Source organism: Pelodiscus sinensis, chromosome 1 (assembly GCF_052426305.1).
Source record: "Pelodiscus sinensis isolate ZL-2025 chromosome 1, ASM5242630v1, whole genome shotgun sequence".
In the NCBI taxonomy this organism is placed as follows: Eukaryota; Metazoa; Chordata; order Testudines; family Trionychidae; genus Pelodiscus; species Pelodiscus sinensis.
The window spans coordinates 196,505,794-196,525,954 of NC_143052.1; the positions used below are offsets into that span (position 1 = coordinate 196,505,794).

At 43.2% G+C, this 20,161-nt stretch overlaps 1 protein-coding gene across 5 annotated transcripts in view; it reads right to left on the bottom strand.

Moving 5' to 3' along the window:
- Positions 1-20,161, bottom strand: part of HSF2BP (heat shock transcription factor 2 binding protein) — a 60,390-nt gene that overhangs the window by 4,919 nt on the left and 35,310 nt on the right. For 2 of the 5 annotated variants that reach the window (XM_075912458.2, XM_075912459.2), the window contains exon 8: positions 5,935-9,511. In XM_075912458.2, the coding sequence (XP_075768573.1) occupies positions 9,303-9,511 (209 nt within the window). In that variant the 3' untranslated portion in view covers positions 5,935-9,302. Of the gene's footprint in view, positions 1-5,934; positions 9,512-20,161 lie in introns of those variants that run through there. The other 3 variants (XM_075912470.2, XR_012898246.2, XM_089774334.1) reach the window with 3 other exon arrangements.

Here is a 20,161-nt window from a genome sequence, read left to right on the forward strand (position 1 = left end):
TAGGATGAATAGCAGTCATTACTGGTAACTTCTTGTTACCAGACAAATTAATAACATACACGGATGAACATTTTGTGATTCTTTATGGTTTACACAGTATGGAGTGCCCAATGTGTCGTCCCAAATGCCAGCTATGGCCAATCAGATCTTGAGGGAGATGGCACAATTGTTACAAGAACAAGCAAATACTAGGATTTCGGGGGCGGGGAGGGGGATTACTGCTATTTCAAAATGTCCAGGCATCTATATGCAAGTACAATTGCAGCCTTGGGCTCTTTGCCAGTTGTCAGTACATCATACTGGTGTTGCAATGTGTTCATATGCTTCTGATAGGAAGAACAAAACTTACTGGATGCATCATCGTAAAGTTTCACATTTTCTGTCATTTAAATGTGAATTGCACTTCACTTCATGGTTCACAATACTCAGGAGTTCTCCCAATGGACTCATCCTTATTTACTGGTCTCTGTAAAACTCTATGGACTCATGTCTGTCTATTCAGTACAGTCTTACAGTCAATCAGCACCCAGCTATTATCACCACCAGAAAGTTTCACGTTTAACTTAAAAATCTGTTGGTTTTTTTTTAAAAAAAGCAGTTAAGTGAAACGGACACAAATCCCTTTATGGAAACTTTTTTCAGTTTATATTTGGCTGGTTAGCTTAAACTAGATCCAGTCAACTAAAACTGAACAGAAATGAACCTATCTGAAGTATGTACATCCACCAAGTCTTCTGCCCAGTTTAAATCAGTTTAAAATCACATTTAAGTTATACCAGTGCAACCTAGCGGCAGACAAACCTTCATTAATCTTTGAATTCTCCTTCTCTATACTTACCCCCATACTGCTTTGTTGATGGCAGTGCTTTTTCAGTTTGTCAGTGGGCACTGCCCTATAAAACACACTTAATCCACTGCGGGGACAATTCTAAGGAACATTAACTTAAATTTCACCATGTCTGATTTTACTCTTCTTCTTGTTCTGTTTTGGACACAATCTCTGCTGTTCCCATGTGTATGGTCAGAGAACTCATGTCCTTTTATCGTTCCACTTTATACTCAATTTTCTAACAGCAGATTCTAGCCTGAAATTTATATCAGTACATGAAGGGTATGTCTAGACTACATGGCTCCATCGACGGAGCCAGGTAGATGAGTTTACTAGACATAGGAAAATGAAGCGACGATTTAAATAATCGTGGCTTCATTTACATCAAAATGGCCGCCGTGCTGTGCTGATCAGCTGTTTGGCGGCACAGTGGGGCAGTTGGACATGCCACGGTCGACAAGGGAAGACTTTGTCGACCACTCCGGTATGGCTCGTGAAATGAGGTGTACCGGAGAGGTCGACAAAGGCTTCCCTTGTCGACTGCAGCGCGTCCAGACTGCCTCGCTGTGCCGCCAAACAGCTGATCGGCACAGCGCGGCAGCCATTTTGATGTAAATGAAGCCGCGATTATTTAAATCGCCGCTTCATTTTCCTATGTCTAGTAAACTCATCTACATGGCTCCATCGACGGAGTCATGTAGTCTAGACATACCCGAATAGTCTCTTTTAACTGCAGACTTCTCTCAGTTATGTTGGACCTATTCAACTTTATCTTATGAGCTTTCATAACCACGAACATACTACAGGTTGTACCTCCCAGGTCCGGCACCCTCAGGACCTGACTGGTCCCGGATGAGAGATTTTTCCGGACTATGGGGACATCATTTCTGGCCTCCCTGCTGCTGGCCCTTACTGCCCTGTCCCCACTCTTCACCCCACTGTGGGCTTCCTGGCTCTCCCTGTAGCCCAATGGAGCCACCCCCGACTCCCAACCCTCCTCCCCCCGCCTATCTGAGCTGTGTGCCAACTCCCGTCCCCTTACCCTCCCCTCCAGCTCAGCTAGTCCATGCGTTGGGCTTCCTGGCTCCACCTTCCCACAGCCCAGCTGGGCCACATATAACTCGCTCCCCTGCATAGTGTCTGGCTTCCGTCCTCCCCACACTCCGTAGCATGCTGGGACTCTCTGATCTTGGAACATCTGTGGTCCGGACCAGGGAGTTCTGGTTTATAGAGGTGCAAGTGAACAAAGCTTGGATTAAAAGCTTCAGTCATTCAGGACACATTTTACAGAATTTCTTCATTGAACAACTTCCCTGATGCTTCCTGCAAGCTCTCTCTGTACTGGAGCTTTGGGGGAGAATTCATGTCATGGCTCCACTGTAGCCAATTTATATCAGCAGGGGATCTGCTCCTAGACACCTAGAGCCAAGTTTTAAATGAGCTGGAAATGCAGATACAAAAATAGTTAGAATTTGGTTTGTGGCAGCACACAACATAGACCTTAATCATTACAATCATATTCTAACCTTTGTGGGAACCAGGGGCACCAATGCACCAGTGTTCTTGCCTTGCCTGTATCAGGCTACCATACAGTGCATTGCTTCACACCTAGAATGGCCTGATTACCTATGTGTACTCCACTAGTCTAGGGTCTGCTGGACTGTATAGTGGAGATACTGGGCAGAGGCACCATTGCCATAACACTCTGACAGTCCCACTGTCTCTGTCAGCCATGCCTCTGTGAGGCTTTCACCCTTTCACAAATGCTATGCAACACTCAGCAAGCACCAATAATACGAGGCAACTACCTCTAGGATGTCTCAAGCCATGCCATGAGACACCTCCATCTTCCTTACTGTTTTCCAGATATCCACTGCACAGATTTTGCTATAGATAATCACCACCGTTAAAGGCTTCCTATGCCCTGGAAGCACAGGCTAAGCTGGGTCTCCCAGGATGACAGCATTTTAACTCCGTTAATGCTCATGCTGATTGCTTGGAGCAAAACTTTAGCTTTTCTTTGAATTATACCAGATCCAAAGAGTCTAGCTTCATTGATATTTCCAGGCTACTCCATACTCATGTTAATGATCCTGCCATGGTGAGCAAACAGACCTTCCAGGCCCTTGAAGAAAAAATATCCTTTTTTATTGAACTCTGAGGCGTGGTGCGGGGAGCAAATAATGGGTCTCCTCCCCGGCTTCTGTGTAATCCCCAGCCATTCAAAGGCATCAGTTGTCTCCTGTGCATTACCAACCATTCTGACCTAACAGCCCATCTACCTCCCTCACAACTGAACCGTAGTACTCAGGGGTAGTGAACTGTGTGCTACCTGTTGGGCCCAGCACTACCGCTCTGTACAGGTTTCCAGGACAGTGGCCTTATGCATCCAAGTTCTGCAGCCACTGCTAGTCTCATAGACTTTAAGGTCAGAAGGGACCATTATGATCATCTAGTCCGACCCCCTGCACAATACAGGCCACAGCATCTCACCCACCCACTCCTGGAATAATCCTCTCACCTGTATCTCAGATAATTGAGGTCCTCAAATGGTTTAAAGACCTCAAGGTGCAGAGAATGCTCCAGCAGTGATCCATGCCCCATGCTACAGAGGAAGGCGAAAAACCTCCAGGGCCTCTGCCAATCTACCCTGGAGGAAAATTCCTTCCCGACTCCAAATATGGCGATCAGCTGAACCCTGAGCATGTGGGCAAGACTCACCAGCCGACACCCAGGAAAAGTTCTCTATAGTAACTCCTATCGTCCCACCTTTGGCCTATTTACCACCAATAGTGAAAGGTCAATTAGTTACCAAGATCATGTTATTTCATCAAACCATCCCCTTCATAAACCCATCTAGCTTAATCTTGAAGCCAGGTAGGTCTTTTGCCCCCACTACTTCCCAGCTTTGCCACACTATCATTTCCTGCCACTTGGCGCTGGTCAGCCAGGGTATCACTTCACTGAGTGCAGCTGGTCAAGGCTTTTGCCAAGGAGTGTCCATCTGGGTCCTTCCACTTCCTCCACTAAAAGCAGCTGGGTGGAATCATACTGGGGACGGTGCTCAGCTACGTGATGGCTGGTTACCTAGACTCACCCCGTGTGCTCTCGTAAACAGATCGCTGTGCTTCCTCCGCGCTGCATGGCAGCAGTGTGCCACACTGCAGGGACATAATGCTTCACAAAAGTAGTTCTTTAAAGCAGCGTGGAGAGAGCGCTGTGCACTCCCATTTCAGCTGCATTCAATCTGCGATGGGTCAGGATCCCCTTGGGATTGTGACCTGATGTGCTGAGGCACCATGGAGCCTTCTTCCTCTGACAGCCTGGGTACTCCATAACCCTGCCGTGTTGAGCCCAGCTCTCCAGCCTGCTTCAACTGAGGGACAGGGCCACTTTTTCCCAGCAAGCAAATACACAGCCCTTCTAGGAACTGAACCCCAGAGAATGCCCTTGTGCTCCACTCATCTGAAGAAATGGGCTGTGCTCATATATATTCTTAGTCCCCAAGATGCTACAGTGGAAACCCTGGAATGGGCAAAATCAAGTCCAGGGGTGGGATTCGGCCCACCCAGCTGATTAGCAGAGCGTGCATACTTATAGCCAGCATCCTGTGTTCAGCTGCCTCTCCCCACATCTTGCTCCACCCTGCAGCCAAGCTGCTCCTGTGATTCTCCTGCTACTGTACAAAATGGGGAAGTAGGGTGGAGGGGAGTGCTGATGTCGGGGGGGGGGGGGAGAGGGAGCAGGAGGAGGAGAGGGAGGGGAGACAACAGAGCAGAAGAGCTTTCCCTGTTTTAGAGACAGCACATGGCTTCTCAGAAACTTACCCAGCAGCAACCAGCACACACATACACATCTCTTGTCACTGTCACATAATACACTGTCTCTGTGTGTGACACACACACTCTCCCAGTCTCTGAGCCACACACAATGTCACAAAATCCTCCCTCTCCCCCCCCCCGACATCAGCACTACACCATGTCTTACATAGATCACACAATATGAATGTCTTCTCAATACTCTTTTCTACCTGCATGACCTATCCCACAGACCACCACTGCCTATGTAACCTGAAATACCCAACTCCTGGCTATAACTAATCACAACACTCACCCATTTTCTAGACTCTTCTCCTGTAAGTGAACTCTTATGCTGCCATTTCATGAAGTGGAGCGATCATCCACACACGGTGAAAGTACAAGATAAACATTCTCATCAAGAGGGCCCACAAATCAGTATGAGTTCTGTTGCTCCTCCCTCCAACTTCAGCCTGCCCACTAATTCTACAAAAGCTCTCTAGTTTTTCAATCAGTTGTATGCCAGGATGAATACAAGTGTATAATCCTTTAAAATCAGGTGGAAGAATAATCCACCTGCCTTTTCCACAGAGTTCTGTTAACTTTGATTTTTGTTCCTGTCAGCTTAGAAAATAAAAAACCAGACTTTTCCACAGCAGTGCCCGAGAGCTGAACAACTTCAGTTGCCGTGAGCAGAGTACACACCTCTCCAAGGAATCAAAGTTTAATTTTAATTGCACATTGTGATCTGTGAGGTAAATAGGAATTTTCACAACAGATTTTTGACCTTTTGGCTTATGTTAGTGTAAGGACCATATTCTGTTTTCATATACACTGGTGAAAATCGAAAACTTCTCCATCACTGTCCTCAATGCAAATACCAAATTCTAGTTCTCTCCTTGATGGAAAATCTAATTAATACCAATGGGAGCTGACAATATGCAATAAGAAAGGTGGCTTTAATGGTGTTACCCAGGATTTACATGAATGTTAGTGAAAGCTGACTTCAGTCCTATGTAAATTAATGTTTTGGAGGACAACAGGCAAAGTGATTAATCACCTGCCATATGAAAAGAAACAAACTATTGCACAAAGTGTAACATAAATTTCCAAAACACTTTTTTAATTACTAAAATTTCCCAACATCCTGAAGTTTCATAATAGAGGGAACATTTCCAATAAAGTAAGAGATTTATAATGTATAAATTGATAGATCTTTCATTACAGTAGCAATAAAAGGTGTTGCTGCTATATAATCATCTATGTTCCTCTTTTTATTTGAAGAAAACAATGACACACACTCCAAAGTTGAGTAACATCTGTTTATTTCAACAAAGTCAGCTTCTTTCCCTGTTTTATAAACTCCCCAAATGTACAATGTTGGGGGGGGGGGTCTACAATAACCTAACATCTTAATTTTCTGTAGTAGTCACCTGGAGATAAATTAAGGTACTAAATGAAGATTATTCACGACAAAAACATTTGATTCAGGGAAGTTGTAGCTGACAGTACTTCAAATGGTGAACTTCCAGCTTTAATAACACCCAGTAAGATAAACTGTTGTTAGCAACAATTGGAAAATTTGAAAATGTACTACTACCCTGTTTTATTACTAGTAAGGTGGACATAAAACCGCAAACAACTAGAACTAGGATTTGTCAGATTATTTGTGCTTGGAAGCCACCAGACTTTACTGCCAGTACAAAAGCTTCTATTAAATGTAACCAGTAACAAATTGCTTCCAGATCTCAGCAGTCTGGAGAAGGAAGTTGACTCCTGGGCCTACTGAATCTGGGATACAGGAAGAAAATAAAGACAGCAACACGATATTATAGTTACTGATAAGTACTATAGCTAGTAAGATACTATTTATTCCACCACAATATTTAAAGAGTGAAGGCTTTCATAAAAAATAAATTGAAAACCGACTTCTTTCTCTGACCTCGATACAATTCAGCCCTAGTGACTCTCAAACTTTTCTGTGTGAACTGAAACAAAATACCTTTTCTTTTGCATAAAACCAAGTAATAAACAACATTTTCACTAAGAACTGTAAGACACAAGTTGAACACTCTTCAATAAAAAGAACGTATTTAAAAATGCAATAGCGATCTTAAAACATTATCTGTTTTATCACTGTATGTCTCTGGAGCTTTTCATAATTCAGGTGTTTCAGAAGATGAAGTGAGTTTTATAGAGCCAACTATAATTGTATTTATTCAAACAGCATAATTAAACTTAAAAAAATAGGCATTTCCTCAAAAGTTGGTGGATCTATGGCATTACATCTGACTATAGCAGAGCATAGCCCCAGCAAGTTAAATCTTAGAGAAAGGGAGCTGGGAGCTACAGGGGCTCACTATCAGAGTTGATAACCCACTCAGGTCAAAAATTATAAGGTTTTTACCAAAACCTACAATGTGAATGGAAGTGCTGAATGTACCCTTTTTTCTCAGTGGGTTGAAAATTAAACTAAACAGGACTGACCACAAATACCCTGAACTATTTTCCCCCGTGGCTTATTGGCTTCAAATGATTTGATTAAAAACATTAATGGGAGAGAACATCTATCCACAGAAAACTGTGTGATTAAACAGTTTTTGTCTTTTACTGTACTTTAAAATTAAACAATTTGAGTTGATGGTCCAAGAAATTCCAGGTTACCACCATTTTGATTTCATCATGGGAGAGTTTTACATCAAAGCGAGAAAGCAAATTTCAAAACGTGCATGTTAATACTTATGAAGTTTTACTCTTACCAAGATCTACACATTGTGAGGATTATATATTCTTGAATCAGAAACAGTACAATTCCCAGTAAGTGCTCATGGCATCCTTTTCTTTTAATTACACCATCCCGCTTCTCACCTCCTAGTGCGATATCATTTGTGATATCAGTCTCATATTTTCTGAGAAATCTTTGATTTACTGGAAGTGTTCTGGGAAGTTTATATCTTGTATTTTCTTCATTCAGTGCTAATTGGGCTCCATGGAATGTTTTACTATGTTGGCAAAATTCTGCAACAAGGCGCTTTACATCCATTTCTACTAATTTTTCTCGCATCATATATCTGTCGCACTGTGCCAAACCCCTTTTCTTGGAAGCTCTATTACTATGTCTTTATCTAATGTATTTTATACTTCCTTAGTCGTACAATGACCCATTTGTCATAATAACTAATTAAGGGACAAAATGCATTGTTCTAAGGATTCTATCCCATGCAGAACAAGTTTGTATATCTATTAAAAATAAGTTACTGAAATTTTTAAAATGTATTTGGACTTGCACTTGATTTCATGTAACCAACTATGCCACATTGTATCATCAACATCAGTGGCACTGGGGCTCCACTTTAGCAAATCACTTATGCTTAAGTTTACGTTTGTGCTTAAATCCCAAATCAAAGTTAAGCCTTTGTTAAATGCTTGGCTGAACAGGGATGAAACTTGAAGCTTCATATTGTTTTGTGACTACTTGAATTAAAAAAATGCTGTAGCATGATACAGATGCAAGACAGCAACAATACTGGCCAAAACGGAGGTCAGAAGATTGTGTTCTGAGCCTTTTGTACCAATGATGTAAAAGACAACAATGTTGCATTTTTTCTAATACATCAGGATTGTAATTTTTCTTACTGTGTTGGCTTCATCAGTGAAGAACCATAACACCAGTAGAGAAGAGGAAGTTGTTGTTCCTGTAAAAGTATATATTTTATCTGTCACTGTTTCCAATATTGTTACATTTCAAGCTATATTACAAACACAAGAGAACTGAAAATGACAGCATAACTGATAGGCACATAAATCATAGCATTACAAAATATATAATATAGCTGGTTTGAGGGTTATTATTTGAGGTAAGCAAGCTTAGTCCTAATAAATAGTGAGGATTTCAACTAAATACATCAGTTGTTCATGACAAAGCAGTAATTAAATTTAGCCTCTTTCGCTATGGAACTACATATAAATATCATAGCAATTTTTTTCCCCTTCTGTGGGCCCATGGGAAGCTCAGTTGCTATTATTCATTGGCAGCTGCTAACTTAGCTCCTCAGCAACTCTAATGAATCTGAATGAAAAATTCGAAAGCAAACTGTAAATACAGTATACACAATTCCAACTGCCTTTGATTAGAAAGGATAAAGAAAAGAAACAGAAATAAAATGTCTTATGTCTTCTGAAACACTAGAGTAATAAAAAGCATCAAAGTTTACTTTTAGCACACTAATTATTAGAGATGGGCTGAACTGGACCAAAAGGTTACCCTTGAAAATAAAGAATGCACTACCGATAGTTGAGGTGATTATTTTATTCTCTATGTATCACCAACAGGTTTGGATCACTTTAGAAACACATTATTATCAAAACTCTATTAAACAAATTAAACTTTCTTTCTTCTGGAAGCTCCTCTAGGATTATGTTCAAACACCTAACAAACAACATATTTTTTCAATTATTATTTTTTCAATTATTATTGGACTATGTTATCTGGCTTCAGGCAGGGATTCTGACACAGGTAACTAAATAGACTCAAATGCTTCAATCCAAGTCCATCTCTACTAATTACTCAATATGCATATTTTTAATCTGCTATACTATTTTGCCTACCCTTGCAAAATAAAAAATATGGGGAAAATGTAAATAGGTGATGTCATAATACTCCAGTGACTGTAGCTCTACACTTCACACTCAAGGATTTTGAGGTCTTCAAGCAGTTCTTGCGCCAATGTTTGCAGCTCTGCATTGCGGCTCTTTGACAGTGCTATGATACGTTGAAATGGCAAGGTGTCACGCATCTCAGGTGCTGTCTTTGCTAAAACTTCTGGCTCTAGAATCACAGACTGAAGAAGGCGTAGAACATGCAGACATACTTCTGTATCTGGGTCTAGAAGTGAGGAAGAAAAGATTCTAGCTACTTCTGAACACCCTCCTTATGCCAGGACTATCTTTATAGCTCTACATCACCATCCCTCATGAACCTTGATAAAAGATTCTCAGCTGCTGAAATGGCCCTTTGAGGCTGCTTGGCTTCAGTATTTAGAATAATAGAATCATAGAACACTAGAACTGGAAGGGACATTGAGAGATCATCAAGTCCAGTCCCCTGCTCTCACCGCAGGACCAAGCACTGTCTAGATCATCCCTGACAGGTGTCTGTCTAACCTGCTCTTAAATATCTCTGGTGATGGAGATTCTACAGCCCCCTAGGCAATTTATTCTAGTGTTTAACCACTCCGACAGTTAGGAAATTTTTTCTGATGTCCAACCTAAATTTCCCTTGCTGTAATATAAGCCCATTGCTTCTTGTCCTATCCTCAGAGGCCAAGGAGAACAATTTTTCTCCCACTACCTTATAACACCCTTTTAGATACTTATGACAGGTATAAAACCACCACTGCCTTTCTACCCAGTTGCATGTGCTAAGCACTGGCTGGGAATAATCAGGAATATTTTGTTTCCTTCTTCTTTACTTCAAATGTAGTAGAGTCCATAAATATGTGGATTTATTAACAACCTTGATATAACCAGTCAGCAGTCAATATTTACTTGCTGCAGTTTGACTTGGAAAAGGATAAATTATGTCCCATTACTATTTAGTTTGGTTTAAAACAGTCATCCTGCATTTCTTATCAGGCTTTTCTTTATCTAAATAAGGTTCAGATTCCATTTAAGCTCAATAAAGCCTTGACTTTAATCAAATACATTTTGCAATAGTATGCCAGTCCACCATATGTTAATAATATAGTTGACACAAACTGAAATATCGGGTAGGTTTGATTTTATGGTAATGAGACAAATCTGGTCTGATTGCTTAGGAACATGTCAGAAAAATCCGCCTATGAAGATGTACGATTTTGATTTCTATTTTTAAAAGAACAGGATGCATTTATAACTACTGAAATATTAGTAGTGATTCTATTTTAATTAAATCCAATAGTCAGTCAGGGGTCTGTTTGTGCCTTTGGTAGACATATCCAGTAGGTGACTATTTTTTTTCCCTTCAGTTTTCTATTTTGCTTATTCCCACCTTGTATTTTTAATATATTGTGCAGCGAAAACATCCATTTGTATCATGTGCTATGCATTTCTACTATGTCTATCACTGTCATAGCTAGATTTCAGTAAAGCCTTTGACAGAGCATTGTATGTAAATGTTAAGAAAAGTTAATTGAAATTTTCATACTAGCATTGCTATGGGGACTGAGGTCTTGCAGTAGGACAACAAATCAAGTGCAGTGATAAAACACAATACCCTGAACTGAAAGAAGGTCTCAAGTGGGCTAGAGCAAAAGCTCTCTTATTAGTCAGCTTACTTAACACCTTTGTTTAATGATCTGAAATCAGGATAAGCAGAATGCTAATTAAATTTACAGACATTAAACTGTGAGGTGTTGAAAATACCAAACAGAATAGGGCCTAGAGGTGAGAAATATAGTCAAGAAATGACAAAAGCCTTATCTAGATGGGAAATTTTATGAAATTCCCACTGTCACTGCCAAAAGTTCAGGAGAACAGGTATTTAGCACTGGTGGCTTCTTACAATTTTACACTATGTTAGTTAAACCTGAATCTGCCACAGATTTCCAATGTGAGTGGTGATAGATCACAATCTTTCTGTGCCTTAGTACCACAGCTGTACAACGGGGTAATATATTTACTTTCTCATACCCTTTGTCTGGGTGGGTATTTCGACAATGCTGCCACTAGAATCCCCTAACATGGGCAGTGTAGTCACTCTTTATAGCCAGGGGAGAGGCCACTCCCCATAAACCAGGGGCAGTAGCTTTATAAAACACTGTCTATATTGTCATTTTTCAGTGCTAAAACTTTATCGCTCACACCCCCAAAAGACTAAAGTTTTAGCGCTGGAAATGGCAGTGTAGACACAGCCTTAGCAATTCCAACAGAAGCACTATTCTGTTGGCTTAGCTGCCTCTATACTTGGAGTTCTGCTAGCATAGCTATGTTCTTTGGAGGAGGGGAGCTACATTTTTCACACCCTTAACTGACGTACCTATATCAGCAGAACTTTGTAGTGTAGTCTTGCCCAATGTGGTTCTCTAACAAGGGTCCTCAGAAATGTGCCTAGTTTTTCAACCAGCTACATAAAAACCACCAGGAAAGTCAGTAAAAACTAAAATTTCATTCAGACAGAGGCTTATTTATTTTGTTCTATATTTGTACTGGTTTTCAAACAGTAACTCACAAACACAAAGTGTTTCATGAGTTTGTTTTAAGGGGGTCACCAGGGCTGGTGTTGGACTCACTGGGTTCCTGGTAGGGATGTTAAAATTTGTTTATTTTGGTAAATGTGTACTTGCATAAATTTTAGGCTTCTAAGACGTCTAAGAATTTATTGTTTATTTCAGGCAAAATGGAGATGGGAATCTAAACACATACTTTTCAAAAAGTATACAGCCAAGCCACGTTGTCCTCTGTAATACAGGGCCAAGTTCTGCTCCCTTTACGTGTGTTGAACATTGCTTTACATCAATCACAATGGGGCTGTCTGGGAGAATAGTGCTGTGCACTGAGAGTAAGGGCAGCAAAATATGGTCCAGTGAAACAGAAGAGAAAGTTACTGAAGTTAACTGGATATAGCTAGCCATAACCTTTCTGGGTTTCAGTGTACCCATCTATAAAACAAGTCTACTACTTTTAGTACCTTACAAAAGAGTTGTGAGGCTTTAATATCTTCCTCTCTATATAAAAAAGCTTTTCCTGCAGGACGACATCACCACGTCACTCTGCTCCCCCAGCCTCGGCAGAGTCAGAAGGGGAAGCCATGGCTCAAGGCTCCTCCGGTCCCTCCTCAGAGGGTTCCCTGGGCTCCCCGCTGTCCCCTGGCTCCTTGGCAGGAGGGTTAGAGGGCAGCAACAGCTCCTCGCTGCACTCCTGCTCCACCTTATGCCCCAGCTCCCACCAGCAGCGCTTTGATGGGGGATGGCCACAGGGCGCTCAGTGAGCTCTGCTGTTCTCCGAGGCCTACTGCTTCCCATCCAACCTCCTCCAGCCCTGCTGCTGCTTGTGGGTCCGGTGCCCTGCCACTCCCTGATTCAGCGGGGAACCACTGCTGCTGCCTGCCTGGCACTCCAGCCTCATGCCCCCTACCCCCCACACAAGTTTAGAGTGCCAGTACCAGCTTCCTGCTGCAGGGGAGGGGAGAGAAAGCCCCAAGCCTCCGCGCTGGATCTGGCTTGTGGGGAAGTGCATGTGTGCTGCGCAAGCTGAATTTGTTGCAGAGCCTAGGGCCTTCTCTTCCCCGCCCCTGCAGAAAGCCGGCACTGACGCTCTAATCTTGTGGGGAGTGCAAGGCTGGGGCGCCAGGCAGGCAGTGGTTCCCCGCTGGGTCGCAGGGTGTCAGGGCCCCAGAGAAGCGGGACCATAGGTGGCTTCCCCATTGGAACATTGGGGAAAGCCTCCAGTGCCTGGGAGCGGCATGCAACATGAAAAGAAGTAAGTGCCCCCCCGGCATCTCACACCCAGACTTTGCACCCCCAGTGCCTCATGCACCCCCATCCCGTTCCTACCCCCTCCCTCCAGTCAGACACCCTGCCCCCCGCCCAACCATGCTCCCTCCCCACTGGCCAGACACCCTGCCCTCAACCTGCTCCTACCCGCTCCCTGTCCCTGTCCCTTTCCCCCTGGCCAGACACCCTGCTCCCTGCCCACTCCTGCCCCCCCCACCCTCCCGGCTAGATACCCTGTCCCCCAACCTGCTCTTGACTTCTCTCCCCGGCCAGACTCCTGCCTGTCGGGGCCCAGTCCCCATATGGAAACGGTGTGCTGTCCCCGGCCCCAATCATGGGGCAGGCCTCGCGGTCCATCCCCCATCTGGCCACAGGAAGGGCTGGTGGTGGTGGCCCCCCTCCTGCTGTGGCACAGGTAGGAGGGGAGGCCACAATCCAGCTGTGGGGAACAGATGTGGGGTGGGCAAACCTAGCAAGCAGGGGGCATAGCCCCCTAGTGTATACATGTAAGTTGTTTTAAAACGCTTGATGCATTTATATTAGTATTGCCTGCAAACATTAGGAGGATGTAAGTACTAAGGAAGAGAGAAATTGCCTAAGTAGGTATAAAATTATGCAACTTAAGGTAAGGGAAATCATATCTAGTTGCACAGTAAGAACATTTTCTAGTGAGATCTATTGAATTCCGGGAAGAGTCTCCAATGCAGAGGTGCATTTAAGCTGGTGCAGCATTCTGGCAAGAAACTGGCCGGCTGGGGCACTTAGATGCAGGGAGAGGGTACGGGAGGGTCACTCTTAGCCCTGCTCCCTGGCCTTCATGCTGGCTACTGCACTAGAAGCAGGCAGCCTGGCAGGTTAGAGGGGCTTAGTGGGGGTGTCTGGGACTGCCCCAGCCTGAAGCCCCCTCTGCCACCCCACTGCAATTTCAGGGGTGGGGGGCTGCAGCTGCACTTATCCCATTCACTGAGTGTTTTTTTTCTTCTGGTTAGGTTAGGGAATGAGGCAAAGTGTACAGCCTGCTCTAGCTCTAAGCTGCCCAGGGGAGTGCAGAGGAGGAAGGACACAGGCTGTGTAATTTGTCTCGCTCCCTAGTCAGCAAACAGGGGAAAAAAACTCTCAGGGTATGTCTACACTACCACCCTAGTTCAAACTAGGGTGGTAATGTAGGCAACCGGAGTTGCAAATGAAGCCCGGGTTTTGAATTTCCCGGGCTTCATTTGCATAAAGCTGGGCGCCGCCATTTTTAAATGTCCGCTAGTGCGGACTCCGTGCCGCACGGCTACACGCGGCACGGACTAGGTAGTTCAGACTAGGCTTCCTAGGCTTACCACCCTAGTTCGAACTGCCTAGTCCGTGCCGCATGTAGCCGCGCGGCACAGAGTCCGCACTAGCGGACATTTAAAAATGGCGGCGCCCGGCTTTATGCAAATGAAGCCCGGGAAATTCAAATCCCGGGCTTCATTTGCAACTCCAGTTGCCTACATTACCACCCTAGTTCGAACTAGGATGGTAGTGTAGACATACCCACAGGGATGGGATAAGTGCAGCTGCAGCCCCCCTCCCTCCACACACACATACTCCAACCCCCTACCCTGAGCCCCCTCCTCATGCCACCCCTATTCTGAGCCCCTTATGCCCCCAACCTTGACTCCTGAATCCCAATCTTCAGCTCTAACTACTGCACCCCTTCACCTCAACCCCATTCCCTAAGCCCTCTCCTCACATCCCCTGCCCTAAGGTGCTCATACACCTCAACCCTGACTCCTGCATTCCCATCCCTAGCCCTAACTCCTGTATCCCCCCCACACACTCAAACCCTCTGACCTGAGCCCCCCCACCCTCTACTTACATTTCTAACAGGTATTGCGCTATGGCTACTCCCCCTTCCATTTAGTCCCCCCTACCCACAAAGGGGAGCCGGGTTGTGATAGGACAGTACCTGTAAGAAATTTAAGTTACTTTCACCCCCCGCTCCAATGGCAGTCATAGAATCCAATGGGTCCCATATGAGGAGAGGTTAAAGCGACTGGGACTTTTCAGTTTAGAAAAGAGGAGACTGAGGGGGGATATGATAGAGGTCTATAAAATCATGAGTGGTGTGGAGAGGGCCGATAAAGAAAAGTTATTTATTAGTTCCCTAAATAGAAGAACTAGAGGACACCAAATGAAATTAATGGGGAGCAGGTTTAAAACTAATAAAAGAAAGTTCTTCTTCACACAGCGTGTAGTCAACCCGTGGAACTCCTTGCCAGAGGAGGCTATGAAGGCTAGGACTATAATAGAGTTTAAAGAGAAGCTAGATAATTTCATAGAGGTTAAGGCCATAAAAGGCTATTAGCCAGGGGATAAAATGGTGTCCTTAGCCTCTGTTTGTCAGAGGCTGAAGAGAGATAGCAGGAAACAAATCGCTTCATCATTGTCTTCGGTCCACCCTCTCTGGGGCACCTGGTGCTGGCCACTGTCGGCAGACAGGATACTGGGCTAGATGGACCTATAGTCTGACCCAGTACGGCCGTTCTTATGTTCTTATACTGGTTGAATCCTCTGAATGAAGAATCTATTAGACACTTGGTGAATATAATGCTACATCAGAGGAGGTATGGATAAAATAAACCCAATATCTCTCATCTAGGATTTCTATTGTTCTACGTGTATTCCAAAGACACTTAGAGTTACATAAATGGCTGCATGTTAAAACACTTTATCATGACTATATATGATTTTACAAATCTGCTTGTTAGGGATAATTATATTTTTCTGCTTGGATTTTAAAATATACTCAAACACCCCTTTTCTGGTCTCCCCAGTTTCATTAAGAATTTCTCTTTGAAAATACATTCTAGTAGAGAATAGGATGGGAATATGACAGGAAGCAACTATGACAGGAATCTTTTTTACTCAACATTATGTTTATTTCAATGGCTTCCAGATTCAGTCATTTCTATATTAGTTGAGTAATTTCATTTATACAAAGCCAAAAAAAATGTTTCAGTTGTAATTAAATCACTGCATCACATCCTCCTAACAACTGGTGCACACATTTCTTAGCTAATATATCCAAGTCTAATCATTAAGTGGAAAAAATAGACTCTTGTCTTGGTTTCAAACAGCATGTGTAATATAAGCCTACCACAATTATAACATACTGATGCAATTTTAGCAAGGTACTTGAAACTCTCTAACTTTGCTGACGTTTTGCTATCTGCTACTGAGGTACTGTCTGATGTCACTGGCACTCAGTCTCTGACAAAAACAGCTGATAAAGCAGGCAGATTTTACAGTCACATCTGTCATTAGGAGTGTGCTCTTAGATGAAATATCCCCAACAGCAGGATTTCAGTAACTGCATTACATCAATGCGAAACAGCTTGTTTACAATTGGCTCTTTGAGTGGTGTGAATCCAACGTACGTGTACCTGTTACATTTTCTGGCCAGCCTGGATGCAATATTTGTTGCTGGCAAATGATTTGCAATAGTTTATGGCCCTGCCTATGCCAGGACAGTATTTTAAAAGTTTCACATCTTGGCTAAGTCAGCACTACCACAGTTAGCAGTCCTGGAAGATCTAGCGAGGAGAGGCACCAGCTGCTGCCCCCATTTTAAGCATTATGTCACTACGCAGGCTCACACTAGGGATGTTAAAATGGGTTTATTTAGGTAAACGTGTAACTGCTGAAAATGTCAATGATTCGATGTTTACAGGCCGAGGGAGGTAGCTCCCTGATGCCGCTTCTTCCTCCATTCTCATGCTGCTGTATCTGATACAAAGGCAGCAGCATGGGGGGGAGGGGCAGGGGCAGGTAGCTAGTCAGAAAATGGTGCTCATAGGCTACGTCTAGACTACATCCCTGTTGGCAGAGGGATGTAAATGAAGCACTTCAAAAGTGTAAATGAAGCCAGGATTTAAATATCCCGTGCTTCATTTGCATAATCACGTAATTGCGCTCTTTCGAAATTGAAACCGCAGTCGAGATGCGGTTTACAGGCTCTTTCAAAAACGGGGCATTTTTTTCGAAAGAACTGCATCTAGACTGCGGTTTCAATTTCGAAATAGCACTTTTTCAAAAGAGCGCCATTACGATATTTAAATCCTGGCTTCATTTGCACTTTTGAAGTGTTTCATTTATATCCCTCTGCCGACAGAGGGATGTAGTCTAGACAAAGCCATAGGGAGCTAGCTTAAAAGGCAGCAATGGGGTTAAAGCCAGTGGCCACGTGTAACTGTGAAGATTAACCAATGAACCCAGGCTCATTGGTTAACCATGAACGCAGTTACACTTTCACATTCCTAGCTCACACCAGGTCTAACTGATGGTGAGGCAAGTTGATGGCCCACCCATACAAAGACTCCTGATATTGCTAACGCTTGGGGAGCTGAACCCGTGTTGGCAGTCGCTGGGGATTTTGAAAAATTCCCCTACCAAAGAGATAAAAGGTGACATAATAAACAAAGTATTTGCAGTGGAAAAAATGTTAACGCAGGCAGCGTTTACAAAGCATGAGCTCTTGCTGCAGCAAGTCCTAATGTTGAAAGTCTGCTTTTTCTGTGAAATGTACCCTTTTATATTCTCTTTTTTTACTCCAGTTCCTGCATAACAACTGATGTGAGTTCAATCTTTCTTTTTGTCAAGGGACTGTTCTCATTGCTATCTGAGGAAATCAGCCAGTTAGCAATCCCACCTAAAAGGGCCAAATTCTGATCTAATTTTCAAATGTGAAAATCCATTAAAGCTGACACTGCAACTCTAGATTCATATCAGAAAAGAATATGGCCCATTTCCTCAACAACGTGCCTGATTACTCACTGGACATGGAAGTGAGAGTCCAGAAGTCTTTCATATAGCAAAGTGATGCACTGTATATGTGCCTCTCAGCTACACAGCTGTTTAAGTGAAATCTTAAGCATAGCACCTATTGCATACTGAGACTTCGATGCTGGTTGAGAACTCTGGGCATGATCACAATACAACTATCAGAACAATGAAGAAATAGAAAGTTATTTCTTATATGGATGGTGCACTAACACACGAATATATTTTACAGGCAGTCCCTGGGTTACATGGATCCGACTTACATCGGATCCCTACTTACAAATGGGGTGAGGCAACCCCGCACTAGCTTCCCCCCAGCAGACCAGGGAGATGTGAAGCTAGTGCCCCCCCCCCCCCAGCAGACCAGGGAGACGCGGAGCGGCTTTTCTCAGCAGACACCTCAGCTTGAGAATAAAGGACTGAGGGAAGTGAGGTGTGGGAGAATAAAACTGAGCTCTGGAGAAATGTTTGGCTAGAGTTTCCCCTACAATATGTACCAGTTCCAACTTACATACAAATTCAACATAAGAACAAACCTACAGTCCCTATCTTGTACGTAACCCGGGGACTGCCTGTAATCAGGTAAGTTTAGAAAAGCTTGCTTATAAAGACAAATATAAATTCACAGTGCTGCTCACAGGAGACTTGATTTGGAGGAAATTGTTTTTAGGCATGAGGATGAAAACTTAAGTTATTGAGTGCTGAGATGAATGCAGTCCAGAAGTGGGAAAGGGCACTCTTTTGTACACTGATTTAAAAGTTGAAGTTTGAACTTTTTGAGACTTAGACAAATCTAAGAATTAGAGGATTTGATTAATAAGGCATTGGGGCAACAGTAAACTAAGGTGACTTCTAAAAGAGGTGCTGCCAGAAGAATTACTTAAATCTTCAAAAAATTCTGAGACCCACAGACAATTCAAACCTCATTTTATAAGGAATAAGGGTTATTTCGAAAGAAGGGTTTTCTTTCGAAATAACCTTGTCTAGACTGCATTTCTTTTTTCTAAATAGAGTATTTCGAAATAGTGCCTGGATGCAATTATGCAAATAAAGCACGGGAAATTCAAATCCGCGCTTCATTTGCAATTTCGTTCGTCGGCATTTGCATTCCTCTCTTGAAAGAGGAATGCAGTGTAGACATCCAACAGTTTTATTGGAGCATAAGCTTTCATGAGCAAAGCCCCCCTTTGTCAGATGCATGTCATGCATCTGACGAAGTAGGTCTTTTCCCACGAAAGCGTATGCTCCAATACATCTGTTAGTCTATAAGGTGCCTCAGGACTTCTCGTTGTTTAGGAATGGGAAGATATGCTTTATTGAGATCTCTAGAGTAGAGAGAGTCATTTGCAGAAACTTCCTGGATCAAAATAAGAGTTTTCAAATGGAACTGTGATAGCTTCAAGAGAAAATTTAGAGAGGAGATATTTAAGAACACTCAAGAGCTTCCTGCTCCCTTTTATTTCCGAGGGATAGCTGTGTTAGTCTGTTCCATAACAACAGAGAGTCTGGTGGCACTTTAAAGACTAACAAATGTGTTAGGGCATTAGGGCACAATTTTTCATGAGCTATAACCCACTTCCTCAGATGCTGAAGAGAAAAGAAATAAAATTATCCCTTCCTTTTTTCCCCTTTTCTTTTCAGCATCTGAGGAAATGAGTTGCAGCTCATGAAAGCTTATACCCTAATACATTTGTTGGTTTTAAAGTGCCACTGATTCTTTGTTGCTTTTGTTTTATGAAATTCCTGAATAAGTTCCCTGGAACTGAGGGGAAAATTACAATAATCCCTTCAAAGTCTGTAACACCTCTGACCAAATTCAACAGAAAAAACAGTTACTCACCTTTGCAGCTATTGTTCTTCAAGATGTGTTGCTCATATCTATTCCAATTGACGTGTGTGTGTGCTGCATGCCTGGTTACCGGAAAGTTTTCTCCTAGCTGCACCCATCAGGTCAGCTGTGGAGACCTCTGGAGTTGAGCTAGTGAAATGTCCTATATATAACCCTGCTGACCCAATGCCCCTCAATTCCTTCTTGCCGGCTACTCTGACAGTGAGGAAAGAGGGCGGGGATAGTACAGCCGGTCCCCGAGTTACGAACGAATCGATTTACGACCACTCGTATTTACGACCAACATCCTATACAGCTGGAACCCAAGTTACAAACAAAATCCGCACTTACAAACAGCACGGCCATATGTCAGTGAATGTAATCCAACTTACGAACACATCGAGTTACAACCAAGTGCTTGGAA